This window comes from Cheilinus undulatus, linkage group 13, assembly GCF_018320785.1.
Source record: "Cheilinus undulatus linkage group 13, ASM1832078v1, whole genome shotgun sequence".
In the NCBI taxonomy this organism is placed as follows: domain Eukaryota; kingdom Metazoa; phylum Chordata; class Actinopteri; order Labriformes; family Labridae; genus Cheilinus; species Cheilinus undulatus.
This window is the reverse complement of record NC_054877.1, coordinates 20,085,326-20,105,139: the sequence shown is the minus strand read 5'-3', so window position 1 is coordinate 20,105,139 and position 19,814 is coordinate 20,085,326. Positions and strand designations below refer to the sequence as shown.

The window sequence follows — 19,814 nt, the reverse complement described above, 5'->3', positions numbered from 1 at the left end:
ATCACAAAATGACCATGCATTTTTCTTAAAATGGGTAAAATATTCTATTTGAAATCATTTTAATATATTATTTTTTGGAAGGTATCTGTGGATCCCCTCTCAGTGTCTTGAGACCCCAAAGGGGGTCCTGACCCCCAGGTTTGAGAACCACTGATCCTGATTGTTTAGTCCTGTATCTTTGTTTTAGTTCATCTTTTGAACTCCCTAAGCTATTTTCTGTTTTCTGTCAACTTTATATGATGACCAAAAATTATCAACAATTTGGGTTGCATTTCTCCTTAAGGAGTTGATCGTTGGTCCTGAGGCTTGACCAGTTGAGACGACTGCTGATCTAGAATGTTTATCCTGTTTGGGGTCACGAGAGGCGACTGCTAACCCAAGAAGTCATTTAGCAAGAAGCAGGGTTTATCCTGTGCTGGTTGCCAGTAAATCACACAGTAGAGACAAACACCAGGCACACTCACGCCTTAAGAGAATTAAAAGAATCACCAGTTAGCCAAACAAGCATGCTTTTGGGAGGAAGAGAATCTGCAATGTGCAAATTTCACAAAGAAAGACCCTGTCTAACTAGGATTCGCACAGGGAACCTACTCGTTGTGAGGCAGCAGTGCTGCCCACTGCACCACCGGGCAGCATCTCTTAAGTAAGCCTCTTTTAAAAAATTGTCAGGCTCCAAGAAACAACAGTTCTCCTGCAAGATCACACTGAACTACTTTTAAATGTTCTTATATAACAGATCCCACCGGACATTCCTATTCATTTCACTTCATGATGACACAAAATGCAATGTAACAAGTACACAGTGCCACGGCACAAATACATAATGAACATTCTCATATTCTACTGAAAGAGACTTTTATTTTTATATCTTCAGAAGGATTCACATTTGGATCAGTTACTCTTTAAAATAAACAAATTATAATCTTCACAAAAATATTTTACTCTTTACATTTTCTAGATTCCTTTTGTATAAGTGCGACACAAAATATAAATACACAAATAACACTTACACTTCACAACAGGATGTTTGCATTTCCTTGATACTGAACATGCAAAAATCAGCTCAGCACTCAGAATTTGGCACGAGAGAGAGAGAGAGAGAGAGAGAGAGAGAGAGAGAGAGAGAGACAGAGCTTTGACACTGACACTGGTCCCTTTGAGGAGCTGGGTCATATTTAACACAGGTAAATACTGCAGAAGGACCTGGTCACTGAACCATCTACCTGTATGCAGGTTTTTAATTTTAACACAGCTCTGTGTACATTTCTGAGATGGAAAGTTTAAGCCATCGGCATGCATTTGTCACATTATAAACAAAAATTGGTGATGCGTTCCTAACAACATGGAGTAGACATCAAGAACCAAACAAAGGCTTTCTGCTGAAAAAAGCTGTGGTGCACTTTAATTATAGCCCTCATTAGTTTGATCCTGAAATCCCAGTCTAAGGCAGCTTTCCTTTCAAAGGAAATCAGGGTTTGAATGTGTCTGCTGATCAGTCAAGGTCATGACTGACAGAGAGACATCACAGTGATGGGGAACAGGTAGTTTTTATGCAGTCTGAACATGTGAACTCAGTCAGACTTCTTGGCTTTTCCATATTGTGGATGCTAGGTCCAGCGGAGGTTTGTTTTGCTGGGTGTCATAACAGACATTAAAAATGAGACTTCAATACAAGTTGGAATTTAAAAACATTCGCTCTCTTAAAGTGAATTTAAAATTTGTGATGATCAAATCATCAATAAGTCACTTTTTTTTTGCCTTACAGTGAGGTAACCCCCAGCAGACCACCTGGACCTAAGCTGCATCATATGCATGTAGAGTATGAGCTACTGATTAGATGGACATGGTTCTAAAGCAAAACATTCATGGGAACTTTGGAAGCCCTTTGGCCATTTCAGTTTCTAAGGGGCGTTATTTCCAAGTTTGGACCATTAAAGACAAACAGCATGGAAACATTCATGCAGCTATGAGCTGCAACATCAAATTCATATGGCTTTGTATGAACTAAAATAAATTCTAAGCACTGCATGGTTCTATAGGCAACTCTATTTGTAAGCTTCATAATCTACAGTTGAGTTTGTATAATACTGACATGAAGAGCAGATCTATGGTGGCAGCCATATTGGTTGGTTACAAAAATGACTTAATAGCTCTTAAACCAGCCATATTGGAGGGCTCTGGTTGTAGACCATACATCTTTGGTGAACACTCTCTCAGACCATTCATCTGAGACGCCATCTCTGTCAGAACAGAAATACACGATAAAATTTTCCAAACAAAATCAGATTCAATTTCTGTTTAGGGTTAGGGTTAGGGTTAAAGTTACAGTTAGGATACCAAAGGTTAAAAGTAAAAAACCTGACCTGCAAAACCTCGTTACAGAACATTTAAAAAAACATTCTGCTAACTGCAAAAAAGCTCTTCCTCCATGAAACATTAAAACTCAGCAAGTGTAGCTTACATAGCTCCGTTAGCGGTGTATGCTAGGTAGCTAATGTAGCTAGAGCTAAGTTCATAAAGCAGCCAGGCAAGCAATATAGCTATATTATCTACATAGCTATGTTAGCTTTGGCTACATTTGCTTGAGCTTATGTTGCTAAAGCTAACTAAGCTATAGTGGCTTATGAAGTAACATTAACCACATAGTGCAGCCATTTTAGCTTTAGCTAAAGCTAGCAAAACTATTGGGAACCACCGTAAGTGTAACTACTTCTAAAATGGGTCTAAACATAAGTTCATCCCAGATCAGACCTCTGCCCTTTTCTCTGCTTTATTTATAAAGTGTTGCTTAGTTTGTCATGTTTGCAGTGTGGTTATTTCATGAATGCAACTGCCACACTTTATGATTTTTTTGTAAAACTGGAAATATGTTGTATTGGCAAATTATTGCATTTCTGTTTTGAAAGAGACAGCGTCTCAGATATTCAGTCAGTGTGAGTGTGAGAGTGGCAGTCAGAGGTGCACGGACTGAAGCCAGATTGCCATATTGGATAAATGGTTGTGATTAGCCTGACCTGAATCTGCCTGGATTCAAATCTCTCTGTACAGAAGCGGAAATAGACTGGACTGCAACAAAACAAAAACACAAGCAAGCAGAAATGACAAAAAAACGTGTTGTGAGTTAGGATGACCTCTTTGAAAATAAATTGTCAAGAATATGGGAGGAAACATCAATGGTGGTTAATGTTGGAGTGATGACCAAATAAGTCAACAATAGGAAAAGTGCCTCAAACATTATGTGCAGTAATATGAACATTTATGGTAACACTCCTCTTTGAGCACAGTTGTTCATTTTTTAGTGGAATGTCTATATAGCAAAACAGTGCAATCATTGATAAAAGAACTGTAAATGCCAAGAATTTAATCTCATCTGAAGAGAATATTGCTTTGGGACCTTTGTGACATGTGATATTTTATGCCCCCAAAACAAGCTCAGCGCTGTATATGTCATACAAAATACCAAATGTCACGACAAACATAACTGTACCATTACACTCATGTTCTCACTGTTGACCTTTCACATCTAATCTTTGAGTTCTAAGAACAAATCAACAATCATTTGTTTCAGACGAGCCCTCTGGGATCACTGCTGACAGGTGAGGTTTCCACAGACCAGAGAAACAGTGAAATAGAAACATTTCTGCACATGAGAACTGTTCGTAATGCCCAAAGTTTCAAACAAAGACTTGGAAAACAGCACGAGAGGTAGGAATTTTAATTCCCAAACTTACGATCCACAAATACTTTGATGTTCCAGAAACAATGCATGCTAATAACCAGTTGACTGCACAGTGGGGAAATCAAAAGCAGACTGTTCACAACTGGAGGTATGGCACTACGTAAACTAGAAGACACAATCACAATCAGCAAGCCCTCGATCCAGAAGAATATGTACACTGCCAGTGCTCCGGCCTTGGAAGAGTCTCTGTGCTGCTAGGTGACCACCTCTTCACGTGGCAGGTTGAGCCTCACCTCCCCTCCTTCTGCTGCCGCGGAGGTTGAGTAGACTGCGGTGGCGGAAACAGAAGAAGGGCCGTTAGTCTCCATGGTGAACAGCTTGCAGAGTCCTGGTAGGGCCTCATCCGGAGCCTCTTTTCCTGGACTGGACACCCGCGAAGATCCAGGGGAAGAGGTAGGGCTGAGCTGCACAGCTGTAGTGTCCTGCAGCGTGTGCTCACTGGTCTCTATTTCAAACGCCGCTCCTCCTGCCAGCCCACCGTGGCCCATCAGGCCAGAGCCTCGGCCGCCCACCTTAGACCTCCTGGAGCTGTGGGGAGGGGGGAGACGGCTGCACACACAACATGCTCCGAAAAAGGAGAAAGCCACAAGCAGCAAAATAGGTCCAATGATGATGGGGGGGTTTGCGGAAGGCACCAGCGTGCTGAAGGCAAACGCCCCCACCAGTGTGATGTTGAGTCCGGCCAGCATGATGCAGAGGCCGCAAGCACAGCAGAGCGCTGGAGAGGGCAGGCCATGAGGGCGGGACTTTCCCCTGCTCTTCTGCTGTGGCTCCTTCTTAGGTACAGGGGTGCTTCTGTCAGTGATGACCATGTCTTCGCCTCCACAGACTCTCTCTCTTTACCTCTGCGCTCAAACCCTCCTGTGACTCAGTCCAAACTCTTCCCCATGGCAACAATCAAACAGGGAGGAAGGCAAGGCAGGAAATGTCTGAAATGACAACAAACGACAGCAGTGAGTTTTGTACATACACACATTAACAGTACACCACTCTTGTCCTGTGCTCTTTTATCACTGGAGATCTGTCATTGTGGGTACAGTGAAGTGTCCTGCCTGAAAGGGTCTGTGTGATCCATCACTGAGCTGTGGACATTCATCACTGTGCGCTGCTACTTCTGTAGATTACAAATATGAGGAGAGGGCGTGTAAAGGTTGGTCAGTACAATGGGTGGATCTGTATAAAGTGTGAATGGCGGATTAGAGTTGGAATCTGACTGGATCTCACTGCAAAACTGTTGTGTGTATGAATTAGGGTAGTCATGATACCAGAATTTAAAACATCCATTTGATACTAGGAAAAATCAAATTATGGACACCTGATTCAGTGCCAACACAAATAGAAGTCCAAGGCATCCAATCGTGTTTTGATTTATCAATAATTTCGAGCAAAACATTGCTAATGTGTTGGCACAATTTAGACAGCGTTCTGCATTTTGCCTGCAATTTTTTGAAGGAATCACTCCTCTAAAATGCACCTGCTGATGAAATAGATATGGCTTTTAAAGTTTCAGACTATAACATACAAGCCATCATTAATGAAACAGAAATTGTATAGTTTATAGACATGGCATGGAAAGAGTATCTAAGTCTAAGGTTTTCTGGACAGAGTTAGTAAACCTGAAGGTACATTTGGGTAGCCTACTGTCCTACCATATAATTTAGGAAGCCAGACTCAATCAACATGTATATTTAATATTATGTAGCCATTTTCTTCTGAAAGTTGGACCTCAATGTCTTTATCTTTACAGGTAGACAGAAAAACACAAAGTGATATTTGAGGGCCACACAGCAGAACTCTGCATTTCTACTGCAACATGAGCATCAAATTGAACAAGATGGCAATGTGTGGCTCTAGCTTGACCTTTTATAAAACCCTGAGCATCAGCAGATGATATTAAATTCTTTATCATAGTATATACTTTTTTGTCTGTGTGCTAAAGCACTGCTGCTGTTCATTCCTACTAGCTAGGCCACCGATGGAGAAGCATCTCAGTATTGAGTTAAAATGATCATATTCATTTCAGACTACAGATGTAGACAGGAGATGTGAGGAAATGGTCGTTTAGCCTATATTTGAAGATCTGTAGAGACTGAATGACCTTGTAGCCTATAAAATACAACCAGTATGGTGAAGTGTTAACTAGGCTTTGTTAAGATCACATTTACACGCTTGCTGTACTGACGTGTTGCATTCCTGTAAAATCCAGCAGCCTCAGAATGAGCTTACCCTGTATGTCGATATCCAGATGTTGTCATTGTTTTATCTGTTACTCACAGAGATCCACAGTCTAATTACCGCGCGTGATCACACATAGAGGATGAAAGGACGAATCGCCAAACGAGCTGCTTCTCCTTCTGTTTTTGTAGCTTCACGGTCCTGAGGGCACAAGTCATGACAGCCATTCAATCAGAGGGAGCACAAAGCGAGGCGAAGCGGTGCGACCTGCCGATGAAAATCATCAAACCCGACAAGAGAAGAGAGGAAAGATCACTTGTATGTGAGACGGCATTTGCTCCAAGTGGACAACTAAACGCGACACCGCGTGCTGCTGCTGAGGTGGACAGAGACGCACGTAGCACCTGAGAGGTCATCCCGAAACGGAAACGGAGTGAAAACGTTGACGTGCGCGAGACATGCCTCCACCAGTCTGTGTGAAGCTTTCATGTCTTATATGAGAAACCCTAATGCTTAATGTGTGGTAGGGCGACTGCCCTCCTCTGTAAACCTCAGGATGCGACTCACCGTCTCCTCCCATCCACTAACCGTGTATATGTGTGCGCGTGCGTGTTGCACCTTGCCTGTGGCTCACCAACTTCCCTACATTAATCCTATTTCTGCTCAGTTTTGTAAAGAAACAATCAAATTTAAACTGTCAGAAAACTAATGTTTCCCAAATTATTTAACCCAATCAAAGCAAGCTATTAATTTTTTTTCAGACGCAGGAGTACGCAAAAAAATTCGGAATAAAATCAGATTAAACTTCTGTTTAGGTTTAGCTTAAGGTAAGGGTTAGAATACCAAAAGTAAAAATCTGACCTTCAAAACCTAATTACAAAAAGGTACATTAACCCTCATTAATAAAGCTGAGTAAACAGTCTGCTAATGGGGAAAAAAAGCTTGAACTCTCCCCTAAAAAAACCTTATAGCTTACTGTAGCAAATGTAGTTTACATAGCTCTGTTAGCTGCATTAGCTACATACCTACATAGCTAACATATTCAAACCTAAGCTTGTCAAGGATATCTATACAAACCAAGCTAAGAAGGTAATGTTAGCTACCTAAGCTCTATGTAGCTATGTTAGCATCAGCTATGTTTGTTAAAGCTCATGTTGCTAAAGCTAACTTAGCGACATTGGTTTATGTACCAATGCTAACTCCATAGCTAGCGTAGTTAAGGTGACAAGAATTCTGAGGTGAAAACTGGGGACAATACCGGTTTGGAGGAGGAAAACCCCTTAACACTGTCATGATGATACAAATGGGGACACAGGAGTCATGTATTTTGACTAAAGTTTTGCGGTAGGCATTAAACAAAAACCTGTGGCCTTTCTCCCCACTGCTGAAAAATGAAGCTAGTTAGAATAAAATGTCGTCACTTGTGGCTGGCTGCGAAAACAAAAAACTCCCTATTTAGGCCCATATGAATAGAGTATGTTCATTTTTACAACAGAACAGTTTATGGCCTGGTAAAGAATGTTTTGGTCACTAGACTAGCTCATTGCATTCTTTGTAAAAACGGTATTGTATTTTGACACAGGATCTACAGTATGCATAGGCAACCAGCTGGACTGACAATGCTACATTTAAGGCGTTTTGTTCGGACTGCTTTCATCATTTGGAATATGCTAGCTAGCTGACAAGCTAGACTGGCTAAACAGGCCTGTTAGCAATCAAGACATTCATTTCATTTATCATCTTTCCAACCTTATCGTCATATTGACTGACTGGAAGTTTGAGTTACATTTCAGATTAAGAGACTTTGGGTCCATAAATCCTCTTCAGAAACCATCTGGGAATCTCAGAAAATGCTGAGTAGACTTGAGCTTGGATAGCATTTTTCTAATTGTCTGACAACTTCGGGCACTTTTACACCACAGCTCACACTTAGCCCACCCATTCACTACATTCACACACTGATGGGGAAGGCTATCAGTAGCCTGTCAGTAAACCCTTACACATTTACACATCACTGACAGCACTGGGAGAAAACTGGGGTTAAGTGTATGGCCAAGGACACATCAGCATGTGGCCTTCTGGTTGAAGACGCCCAACTCTGTCTTCTGAGCCACAGTTACTCTGGTGAGACTAAATTTATGCTTTTCAACAGTCTGTGACTGAAATGTCAGGTCTAATGGCAGATATTTTAATACCATTAAATCAAGTAAAATTATTAGACATTTGGATTGTATTACAGTGGATCACCTTTCCCTAAGTATGTTCTCTACCCAGATTGTACCCCCTTAATACTACCTTTATTAAAACAAAACATTTATGACACCAAAAATTGTTTACCATGCCTCCAGATGCTAACCTGACTCGCCAGATGGATGTGTTTCACACATCCATCTGGAAAGCTTCAATAGGAAACGTTTGAGAAAAGGCAAAGGCTTTGAAAAAAAGTCAGAGTGTGATTGGGTGAATGTTCTGTCACATCTCTACGGGCCAATCAGAGCAACAAAACGTGACATAGCAGCTATCGAGCTGCCCATGCGCAGCTACTGAGGAATAATGCGAAACATGGCGACTGTAGACATGTAAGTACTCCACTTTTGTCGTTTTTGAAAACAAATCAACTCACTGCTGTTCTTTGTTCTTCTGTTAACAAAGAAATGTTGTCAAGTTCTGCTAAAACTGGCACTTTAGCAGCATCCACGCTAATCTCTTCCTCCATAACTGCACCAGCTCTTGCTGCTGCTTGTTTACGTCATGACTCTGCTGCGCCTGAAAGTACTGCCCCTCGTCGCTGATTGGTCCTGTCACTGATTGGTCCTGGCCCACATGGTTCAGATGGGAGCTTTGCAAGATGGGTTCACCAGTGAAAAACAAGGAAAGGGGCGTATCCATCTGCTTTGCAAGGTTATCCAGATGCTGCATATGGCTGAAATTATATTTATAGTGATAACTTGTAAAGCTGAATCTACTTCCATTCTTCTTGTCATCATGGTTGGCCATTACATCCTGTGAACATTTTTGATGATAAACTTTATCAAGAGTTCCTCAGTTATAACATATTGCCTTCTCAACGGTAAATATATTACTTTGCATAATAATGAGCATTGAATGCAGAAAATATTGGAACAAAGTTTTAGTGAAGTCAGCAATTCGGCATATGAAGGGGGCTTTTGAAGCTTATCCGCAGCAGTTGTCATGTCAAAATCGCTGTCTAATACTCATGTTTGGTCAGCCTGGATACAGACTTAGTGATGGAGCTGAGGTGGGTCTTAAGACTCCTGACAAACAGCTACACCGTGCTGTCTTGTAGTAATATTTTTTTTATTTACCTGTACAATGTGTGCCTATAGACATGAACTTTTTCTTTAAAAATATTTTTTCAACCAGGCTCTTATCATGTTTATTTCTACTTTAAAGATCAGCATTTAAACATGGCTTGTAAGTGACCTCTGGTGTTTCTACAGCCAGCCTCTAGTGGACACTCGAGAAGCTGCCGTTTTTGCGTTTTTACATTACACAATATTAGAGCCACAGAGTTTGTTGCTTGATAAGAACAACTAAAGGTTAAAAAAAAAACTCTGTGGCTGGTAGGCATTTAATATGTATTGAAGAGATTATATTTGACTTATTATCAATCAAGTCTGAGTTTATAGATATTAGTTGTTCAGTCTTAATTTCTCAAGACATATGAAGTCAAACATGTACACGGCTGTGCACGGCTTTTAGGCATGTTTAGGCTGCATCCTTAGCCTCTTAGAATGCCACAGTTTTGACAGAGCCCGGCATTCTTCACATGCAGCAGCCATCCTGCCTGTGTTGTCCTGAATATCAATGTATTATGCTTCACTGTGGGGATGCAGTTCACAGTGCGCAGGCCATGGATGAAGCTATTTTTCTGTGTATGCGTATATCTATGTATGCATGTGTGGATTCCAATTTCTTTTGCTTATGACATACACGAGCAGGGGGGCTTGAGCTGAACAGAGCACATTTCCCTTCATCACATAACGACCGTAATGATATCTTAATTGCTGGTTGAGAACACTGTGCAGAGATGAGATGAGCTGCACACAAGTGGCACTACCGGGCTTAATTTGCTTCATCTGGTGTGAGGAAATATGGAAACACTTCACTCAGTTACAATCCAGTGTTCAGAAATGTTTATTAAAACACATAAGGACAATAAAATGAAGGGGAAAAACAGAAAGAATCACATATTAATTTCTCATACATTTAAGAGAAGCTTCATGCTGATGATTAGCAGAATATTAATGGTCAGTCAGGTGATGAAATGACATCATGGCAGGTCCTGATCAGAAGGTGACTGCTTTAGTTTGCGTCTTGATAAGACGTCCGGCATGTCCGAAGAAGTCCTACAACACAACACAGCATGACTCGCATAACCAAGATATTGTGTATCATATCTTTCATATAAACAACAATTACTTGCCAACAGGATGTTGTTTACCATGTCTTTCTTTGGTTTTTGACATTCATATTGCTTTATTTCCCTGAAGTCAACCTCTACCAAAAATAGTTTTAAAATAACTGCAGAGCACGACAAGTGTACTGGCTTACAGTATATCTAATACATTGGCATAAAGTTAAATGAATGAACCCAAAAGTTAAATCGTAACATTTAAATGGCTGTTTTCATTGAAAGATATATACTATGGTTTGTGATATTAGTAATATTTAAATATGTTTGGTGTCATAGAGAAGAAATTGTGAATATGGTTAATAAGTGATGTAATAGATCTGCCTCATCAGGCCTGCCCACGGAGTTGGGTGGGCCCCGGATAAATCCAGACAATGGGCCCTACCCAGATGTGATTTACTGCCATGTATTTAATTTTGCAGAAGGCTATATATTTCAATATAAATATATAAAAAATGAAATTGTTGTTTTGTTAAGTGTAACGGTTGGACTTGTGTTTATTTTTTCTTCTAGTGATGATTTGATTTTTGCATTTTGTTGTAGTTTGGAAGGCTGGCTGTTTCTGATTTTTATCCCTTTGTTGCAGGCTGGTGAGAGTGGTTAGAGGCACAAGAGCTCTCCTGCTACACAGCTGCAAACAATGTGAAGCAATCAGCTCCAGCTCATATTCACCTGGCTGAAAAGTGGAAGTTGCCAAAGTATGCCTTAACCAGCATGGTAAAAGGATCTCGCTCTAGCTCTGTTCTTTGAAAAGATTTTGTCATTTTCTAAGGCTGTGTTGCTTTTATCTGTTGTTTTTATTGTGCTTTGTTTTATCTGTAAAGTGACTTTGAGTGTTCAGAAAAGCGCTTATAAATAAAATGTCTAGTCTGTGTGTCGCTTCTGGGTTCAAACCAAAGTTACCATCACAGATAAGAGTAGTAATTATTCAGGTTTAAAATGAAATATGGTTATCATAGCATGCCTTTCAGGGGTGGGAGTCACTAGTGGCCCCACGATATATTATCACGATACTTGGGTCATGATTTGATATTGCAATTTTTCAACATTTTACAATACAGCGAGTATTGCGAAGCAATATATTGCTATATTGCAAGGTATACCTTTTTTTTTAACTGTTTAGCTAATTTAGCATTAGTCCTGCCCTCTTGTTTGTCATCTTTCTGCAGTATTTTATTTTCATGCAGCACTTCTTGCAAACCTCATGTGTCATGTCCATCTCATTCGGGCCCTGCTTGCATTCCTAATGTCCTTCCCCTGGTGCTGCCATGTTTGTTGTACTAACTTTCTCCTGCTCAATGACTGACACCTCTGTTGACCTAAAAAACAATTGACTCTATTTTTCCACAAGCAATTAATTCGAAAAAAAAAAAAAAAAATCAATACTTGGTAGAGGTGATGGTACGATATATCCCCAGACAAAATATCGCAATACTATGCTGTATTGATTTTTTTCTCCCACCCCTACTGCTTTGACGGTGGACCATGACTTTGCTGACCTCCATGGCCCCCCTCGTTGTCTGGGCCCCAGAAAGCTCTTCCCTTTATCCCCCCTTATGGGCAGCCTTGTGCCTCATCAAAGCAACAACATCCAAGGTGACTCTTCTACTTTTAAAATGGAGAACAGTTTTCTCTTTTGAAAGTCAAAGTTTGACCTTATTTTTTTAGATCCTGTTTGTATCAAATACAGTCACAGTATGTTGCCTTAAACTTAAGTTTATCATTTAATCTAAACATCAGTGTAGACCTCAAATCCATAACTTGAATGAAAATGATGGAAGCAAACACTGAAGTGTCAGCAAACATTGCACTGCTCTGGAATGGTGCATTGGTTACATCTGGCAGAGAAGCATCACAGCCTTTTAATGATTTCAATAAAGCTACTGAACATTATGTCTCTGACTATAGGAGGAAGCTGATTGTTGCAGTTAATAAAGAAAACCCACTACAGCATGAAGCTTTGTGGACCAGAGAATGGGGCAGTAAAAATCTTTGTGGTTTAGGTTTACTCATCTGTGGGCATCTATATGAGAATCTGCGATACACCAGAAAAAACTTCTGTTTTAGTTGATACTGGCTAGAAACATCATGTCAAATAGCATAGCGTGAACTTTTTAGGAACCTTTAAAACAAAAGAAAGCTCAATCTATTTAAAACAAGTCAACCAAACTATTGACTTTATATACTGTTTGTCTCTTCCAAAACCATCAACAACTATTATTAGCATTATTATTATTATGCCTTATTACTGAGGTTCATATGCAGTATTTTGGCCTTCATTATAGGAAATCTAATGCTGTCACGAGTGTGCTCAATATATCCACAAAATATCCACATTAGATTTTACCAAAAAAACCTATTATGTACTTAACATTCTCCAAACTTTGGCCCTGTCACATCTGAAGATCTCAAAGGACTTTATCTTTCAGGAAAAACTGTCATGGTGAAGTTTGGGGAATGACCTAGATAGAACATGAACTCAAACCTCTGAGTGGTTTTGAGCATCAGTAAAAGACCCTATCCCTTTCCTGCTCTGTAGGAACATCAAACCACCTCTTTCTTTGTGTTTCATTACTAATCCTCTTCAAGTACATAGTTCACAGGATCTATTATTGGCCTCATACCCTTCTTCTGCGTTAGTCTCAGTCATTGGTCCTCCCTCTACAAACGTCCCCATGCGACTTTTGGAGCGTTCCAGGTTTAGTTGACTCTGAGTGCCTGCCAAGAAAACAGGAGAGCAGAAAAATACACTTAACATTTATAATACACGTTTCATCAATCTGTGCAAATCTGAGAGCTGTATCCTATTATTGGGGTTGGCACATGTATTCTTTTGTTTTCTGCTATTTATTCACCTGTATTCACAGGATAATCTGTCTCCAGTGTTTGAGTCTGGATTGAATGAAGAGCTGTTTTAGGTGTGTTTGAGCAGCTGCAGCATCAAAATAAACGTTGATGTGCATTGAAGGGGAATAATAGAGAATGATGATGATTCTCTAACAAGTAGAAAATGAAGGCTCGAAATGGCCTCCCATACAGTTTTTCACTCTGATAATAATAGCCCACATTATCACTGCATCAGTCCTGACCCACAGTTTATGTCAACATTTGATTTGGAGGTGACATTTTTTAAATATGCAAATTAATGAACATGTAATTGAAATTCTGTGTTTGATTTGCTTTAGTATGCAATGTATATGCATAAGTAAGCATTACTAAATTTAATTCATATCCTCTTAGCACATTGTCTCTTGTCCAAAGTAATGTTCATAGGTCAAAGTCATCAGGCAATGGGATTATCCTCTGTTTGTGAAAGCAATATTTCCAGAACACTTGACAGATTTTTTTCAAACTTTGCAAAAATGTCGATTTTGGAAGTTAAAGGGTCAAGATCATTTGGCCTTGTGTCCATCCCTCACTAAAAACAATTAAACTAATAACATTTAAGATCTACTCCGTCACCAAATTTGGGCACAAAAATTGTTGATTGGGAAAACGACTCAGAATTTGATAAACAAGTCATGAGCTTGGACCTGTTGTCAAATTTGAGCAGAAAATCAATACAGGAGGAAACAACTCAAAATTAGACTGAAAAGTCGAGACTCAAATTTGAGCAAAAAAATTGACCATCACAGACCTGGATCAGAATCTAACCAGAAGGCCGTGACGTTGGACCTGTCACCAAATCTGAGCAATGAATGGTTGGCCACAGAGACAACTCAAAATTTGATAAAAATTTATGACCATGGTCCAGTCACAAAATTTAAGCCAAAAAGTGATGATAGCAGAAAAAACGTAGACTTAAAATTTGTCCCAAAAAGTCAAGACTGCAAACCTGTCACCAAATTTAAGTTAAAAAAGCAATCTCTGTCTAAAAAATGCGAGCAAAAATATCACGACAAATTTACTCAAATTTGAGCAAAACAATTAACAATGGAGGACCTGAATCATTATTTGACTGAAAAAGGCATTTCTGCAGACCTTGTCCCCAAATTTAGTGAAGTATCACCGGTCATGGAACCAGTTTTAAATTTGACTAAAAGTAATGACCACAGACCTGTCGCCAAAATTTGAGCAAAAAAAAAGATGGTCTCAGAAATGCCTTATAATTTAACCAAAACAAGAGAGGTCAAGAGAAAGTGGATATGAGAAAGGAAAACGTGTTGTTTTCACATTATACTGTAAATCTGCTCCCTGTGAGACGTGAGATGACTGATGCTGAGCAATAACAACACCTCTGTCACTGATGTTAACTATTGGCTCTCTGGAGTGTCCACTGCTGTGTTTGCTGTGTTTAAAGAATTATGAACATGAACTTGATTGTGCATCATGATGTTAAAAAACCGTGAAAATTGTACACTGCGCACGTTTTCTCTGCATGTTAAGAATTAACTCACCTTCTCTTCTTAAAGCCTCTAAAGGAGGATCAGGAGCGGGGTTGGCCGGTGTCGGGTGCACTCTGAAGTTGCCTGGGAAGTTAAAGTCATTTAAGTGCATTTTTATTGTGTTGTGTCAAACTTAGACTTTTCTCACTACAAAGCGATAAAAGAACAAAGTTTTGAAGCGTAATCAGATCTAAAACAATTTGCAAGCAAAAAGGGCCTCTCACTGACTTTTTTTGTCATTGGACAAAACCTGAACAAAGCAAATATTTAACGTCTCAATAATTTGGAGTTACAGAGCACAGGCAACTTAAATGCCACGTTGTTGTGTCCCATAAAATGTACATTTCATTTAAATAGGCAGACTGGACCATATAAGTCTAGTTAAAAATTTCTGTTTTAGTTTTTAAACATTTTTAAAGATATATTTTTGGGCTTTTTATGCCTTTAATTGACAGGGGACAGTGGGTGGAAGAGACATACAGGAAAGGAGTCCCAGTTCATACTTGAACCCGGGCCACCCTCGCACATGGGGCACAATATAACTACTAGGCCATCTCAATTGCATTTTATCTTTAAGAAAAAGTCCCATAACATAACATTAAAGCACGCAAAGAAATGTCATATGCTTCACAATTTTCCATCTCAAAAACCAAGGAATCACTGTGAAGTTTTTAAGTTACTTTACTAAAACCTACGCAGTAAATTCAAGATGGCTGACTCCATTTGAGCTTCACTTTTACCTCAAAGAACTTTCATTTCATGTAGGACTTTTTACATCTACCTACCACATTATGACATTACACTGAGATTGATTTGAAAACATCTGTAAGTGCTGCTGACCTATTTCACCCCACGCCAGTATTGACTAGTATGCAAGTTATTGAGTTTTCCATCACCCAAAGCTTGCCAAAAATGTGATTACACAGCAAAATAAAGATTATCTTTCATTGTTCAACATCAAACCACTTACCAAAGGACGGGAGGATATGGTTGATGTTCAGCCAGGCTTTTATGAAAGGGTAGATCGATATGAGCAGACCTGGGAAACAAAAAGCAGAATTAATTTGATGTTAAAAGCAAGAAAATCTTCCTTTTCTTTCGGTATTCTTTTATTTATAATTTATTATAAACACAAACTAACCACAGAAATTTGTCTCAATTTTAGATGAAAAAAAAAAAAGGTTAGAATCAATCTTGCAGTTTAAGCTTGCCATTGGACCCCGTCCCCCTCCCCCAATACCCCCGATTTAAGCCATTACAAATAACTTTATAGAAACAATCGATGTTGTCACTGATGGTCTCACTTACTTTTGTAGGTCATAAAGAGGCATCAGTATTACATGGTGTGTTTTAATGTTTTGGTATTAAAACCTCTCTAATTTAATCACTGGCATACTGGAATATATTTCCATCTCATAATTTCATCTGCTTCAGGCCGGCCACACACTTGATGAATTTTAATCTGAAATGATTTTAAAAACGTGGGAGACCACAGACATGAGGACAGTTTCAAATGATCTTTCATCTTTAATCCTCTGAACGCACAAACTAGATGACTCAGCCAGATTGTCAGATCACTGGAGACCACACACCTGCCTACAACCTCTCATGATCATGTGACTTCAGAAAAAAACATGGATGTCTGTTGCTGTCTCTCCACAACAGGCTGTCCTGGCATGCGTTACAGGTACAGCAAAAAAAAAAACATAAAACAAGGGTAAGATTCGGAACGAAATCCTGGCTGGAATTAAGGTACAGTTGTGTTTTTGGTTGTTAGCGGTGAAAGTACGTTTAATCCGTCTGGTGACGCCACCCGGTTTGCTCACTCTCATTGGTTGTTGTTGGTACTCCGTCAGCCGCACTATGACCTAGAATCGTAAATATAAAACATTTTTGATATTTATGATTCAGGGTCTGGGAGACTACGACACGATTTGGAGCAGTAAAACAATCGTGTTGACACCACACACATGCAGACTACTCGGACAAATAATTGTTTGCGACAAGGCTCCAGTCGGTATACGTCCCCACAATCGTTAGGGGAGTCAAATCTTGCCTAAAATTGGACTTAAAATCCTGTAGTGTGGCCGGCCTGAGTCTGCAATAAAAAGTTTTAAATTAAAAATGTCGCCTACAAGCCTCAAGGTGGTACCTCTTGTATTGTTGTACACACCAACCTGCACTAACAGTGAGACTGTTTGATGAAACAGTCTACAGATTATTTTTAGTGTTCCAGAGACTCTGCGTGAAGAATAAGGTAATATCTGAACCACAGGGCTCATGTGGCTCTCAGTGGCACTGCACTCCCATTCAACACAGTTATTGGTTCCCCTTACAAGCCTGGAGAGCTGCCATTAAAGCCCGGCAGGTCCTGAGGGTGGCTGTGATGCATGTATGTGCTTAAAATGTCATGAAAGTGCAGTAGGAGTGAAAAGAAGACAATCTGCTCATGCTCATTAGTCAGCATAGGTGTTGGAGGAGGCAAAGAGGCACATAAACTAATCACTATGTGCTTCTTAGTGCTGCCACAGTGAATATCTCTGACAGTCCACTGTGCATAGATTTGATTTGCATATTTCTTAAAGACACAAATGAATAATGTAGAGCTGGTTTAATTATCAGTGAGAGTACATTTCACATTAACAATGCATGCTGATGTTGTCTTCCTTGCATCAGAAGGCTCGCCCTTCACTCTTTCTCTCCAGGAAAACAGTTCAGACAGTTCCAGTTACACTGCTGGATCAAATGGTCATATTGAATGGAAAATGTCAAAAGTCACAGCTATCAAACTGTTTTTTTAATCACTCCTCATTGTGATCAAGGCCTGATACAAAATTAGAATAGGATAACAAAAACTTCTTTTATCCTGGCCTAAGACTTTCTCTTTGGAGGCAGATAATGCTGCTGCATTTCAGAAAATTATAGCAGTTATTGCAAAACTGACATTTTTAATGAAGCTCCTGGGAGGAACTTTCAGTTTGTGTTGATCTGGTGCCCCCCTGTGGACATGACAGGACTCTTTGTTGTTCACTTTGCACTGTGCGTGTTAAAGGAAGGCCACAAACTAGAGCATTTCAGGAAAGGTTATGGTTAAGGTTTGCACCTCCTACCAATCAGAGCTGTGTGGTCCAAACTCAGGCTTTTTACAGCCAACTATTTGCCAAAATAATCCTCGTGTGTAAGATGTCAATACAACTATTCTACTGCCCTGTAGAAGATTCTACAGTCAGAGCCTCCCCAGTCTGGAACTGTAAACATGATGAATGGATGGAAGGATTGATGGATGAATGGAAGAGGTTGTATGACTACCAAGACAGAGGAAAAGACAACCTATGTGAAGGAATGGCTCAATGGATGGAGTACTACCACAGACTGGAGAATGGGAGAAAGACGGAAGGATGGAGGGCCAAACAGATGACTACCAAGATTGACGGATGGCTCGTTAGATGGATGGATGGACGGACCGACGGACTGACAGATGGATGGTTGGATGCTTGGATGGCTACCAAGATGGAGGAACAGATGGACTACCAGTTTGAAGGGATGGCTCAATGGATGGATGACTATCAAGATGGATGGATGGATTGATCAATCCATGGATTGATTATCTCTGTTGTAGATTTCTTTAAAAAGCTGTTTCTGTTGTTGACCACTTTGTCTGCCACCTACCCTGTTGCACAACAGCATTTTCAAGCATCAAAATAAACAACAAAGAAGTTATTCATCTTGTTGCTAGTAATCTTGATTGGTTTTATTGTTCAGAAAGAGACAGCCATATCAAATTCAGTCTGTTTGATGACCACTTAAAAATACTCAACTGAAGCTTTAATATCTAATTGTGATCATATGTAAGACACTGCCTTAGTGGAAACCCTCCTTTCTGCTGGAGTCTAAGCTCAAAGTAAATATAGCACTGTATTATTGTTGTTTCATAGTGATATATTCTGTGGGGTATAACATGAATTCATTTTGCTTTAATACCTGATTTGTCAAACAATGTAGAGTGGGTTATAATACAGAATAACTTAGTTTTCGTTGTATCCTTAAGAGAACAAAAAGTTACAAAAACATCAGAAAGACACCTTCTAGTGAAGCTCAATGTCAACACCAACCACTGGAATCCATTGCTCCTAACACACAAAAGAGATGTTGTCTTGTTTAAAAGAGATTTTGGTAAAGTTAGATAAGTCATAAAGATCAAGAGGTACGTCGTTTGGTTTTATTCATTAAAATGTTTGAGGTTCAGCTAAGGGCTTTCAAAAATGACAAAATGCAGCTTAGAAAGGTCTCACTCACTCACCGAGGCCCCCCGCTCCCAGGAAGATCCCTCCTACAGCATCGGCGTCACACTCCCTGGACACCCCGATGATGATGCAGCCTGCCACAATGCTGAGCAGGGCCGAGCCCACCCGCAACCCATGGTACTCCCCAACACTGACGGGGTTCATTCAGCAGGTGGAGGCCCCCCACCTGCCCATACACACTGTCAATTCACTGCAGCCGCTGACAACTTTTACTGTCATCGACACGGGCCCTCCCTCTCCTTTCACTCGTGACACAGAAGCACTCTCTCTGGCTGAGGCTCCATCTCTAGACATCTCATGCATCTTTAAAGATGGAGCTCTGGTTTCCATCGCTGCCAAAAAGCTTGGGGCGCTGACTTGTATGACAACGTTACTGGTGCCACAAATCTGATCACCAACTATTTCCTATCAGCACTATGATTAAGTATTTGGCAAACAATGAACACCCAGAGCAGTGATCCCAAAACACTGGCTCATGGCCCAGGTCTGGCCCACCAGTGCCAACTCTCTGATACACACAGACCTTTGTCCTAACTTTACATAAAGTTTAAATTGTCATAATCTCATAGAAAGAGTGAAATAGTGCAGTCATGTTGAAGTTTTCCCACTCTTTTCACCACCTTCGAGCATCTGCAATATTCTGATTTTGCTTCATTTTTTTTGTGTATAACCTTCTTTGGATTTTAGAGTAATGGTATCAAAGCAACAACAGTATCTACAAAAACTTTTGCTTGTGCAACAGGGGAACACCACAGAAGTTCTGACCCTTGTGTCGA

General features: G+C 40.1%; 2 protein-coding genes across 2 annotated transcripts; both read right to left on the bottom strand.

Moving 5' to 3' along the window:
- Positions 1–2,444: 2,444 nt before the first annotated feature.
- Positions 2,445–6,448, bottom strand: LOC121520377 (transmembrane protein 275). Its single transcript, XM_041803787.1, has 2 exons — positions 5,966–6,448; positions 2,445–4,668 (listed from the first exon to the last, which is right to left on the bottom strand). The coding sequence occupies exon 2, from the start codon at positions 4,549–4,551 to the stop codon at positions 3,934–3,936; it is 618 nt and encodes a 205-aa protein (XP_041659721.1). The 5' UTR covers positions 4,552–4,668; positions 5,966–6,448; the 3' UTR covers positions 2,445–3,933.
- Positions 6,449–10,156: 3,708 nt separating this feature from the next.
- Positions 10,157–19,182, bottom strand: kncn (kinocilin). Its single transcript, XM_041803025.1, has 5 exons — positions 19,035–19,182; positions 15,705–15,773; positions 14,747–14,818; positions 12,974–13,067; positions 10,157–10,284 (listed from the first exon to the last, which is right to left on the bottom strand). The coding sequence occupies exons 1-5, from the start codon at positions 19,180–19,182 to the stop codon at positions 10,209–10,211; spliced, it is 459 nt and encodes a 152-aa protein (XP_041658959.1). The 3' UTR covers positions 10,157–10,208.
- Between the last annotated feature and the right edge of the window lie 632 nt (positions 19,183–19,814).

What these genes read in the sequence shown, in the direction of transcription:
- LOC121520377 (XM_041803787.1), bottom strand. Translation starts at nt 4,551, where the DNA reads ATGGTCATCACTGACAGAAGCACCCCTGTACCTAAGAAGGAGCCACAG.
- kncn (XM_041803025.1), bottom strand. Translation starts at nt 19,182, where the DNA reads ATGAACCCCGTCAGTGTTGGGGAGTACCATGGGTTGCGGGTGGGCTCG. An exon ending in CCATATCCTCCCGTCCTTTG is followed by an intron (nt 14,819 to 15,704) that starts GTAAGTGGTTTG and finishes TTAACTTCCCAG; the next exon opens with GCAACTTCAGAGTGCACCCG. An exon ending in AGAGGCTTTAAGAAGAGAAG is followed by an intron (nt 13,068 to 14,746) that starts GTGAGTTAATTC and finishes TTTTCTTGGCAG; the next exon opens with GCACTCAGAGTCAACTAAAC.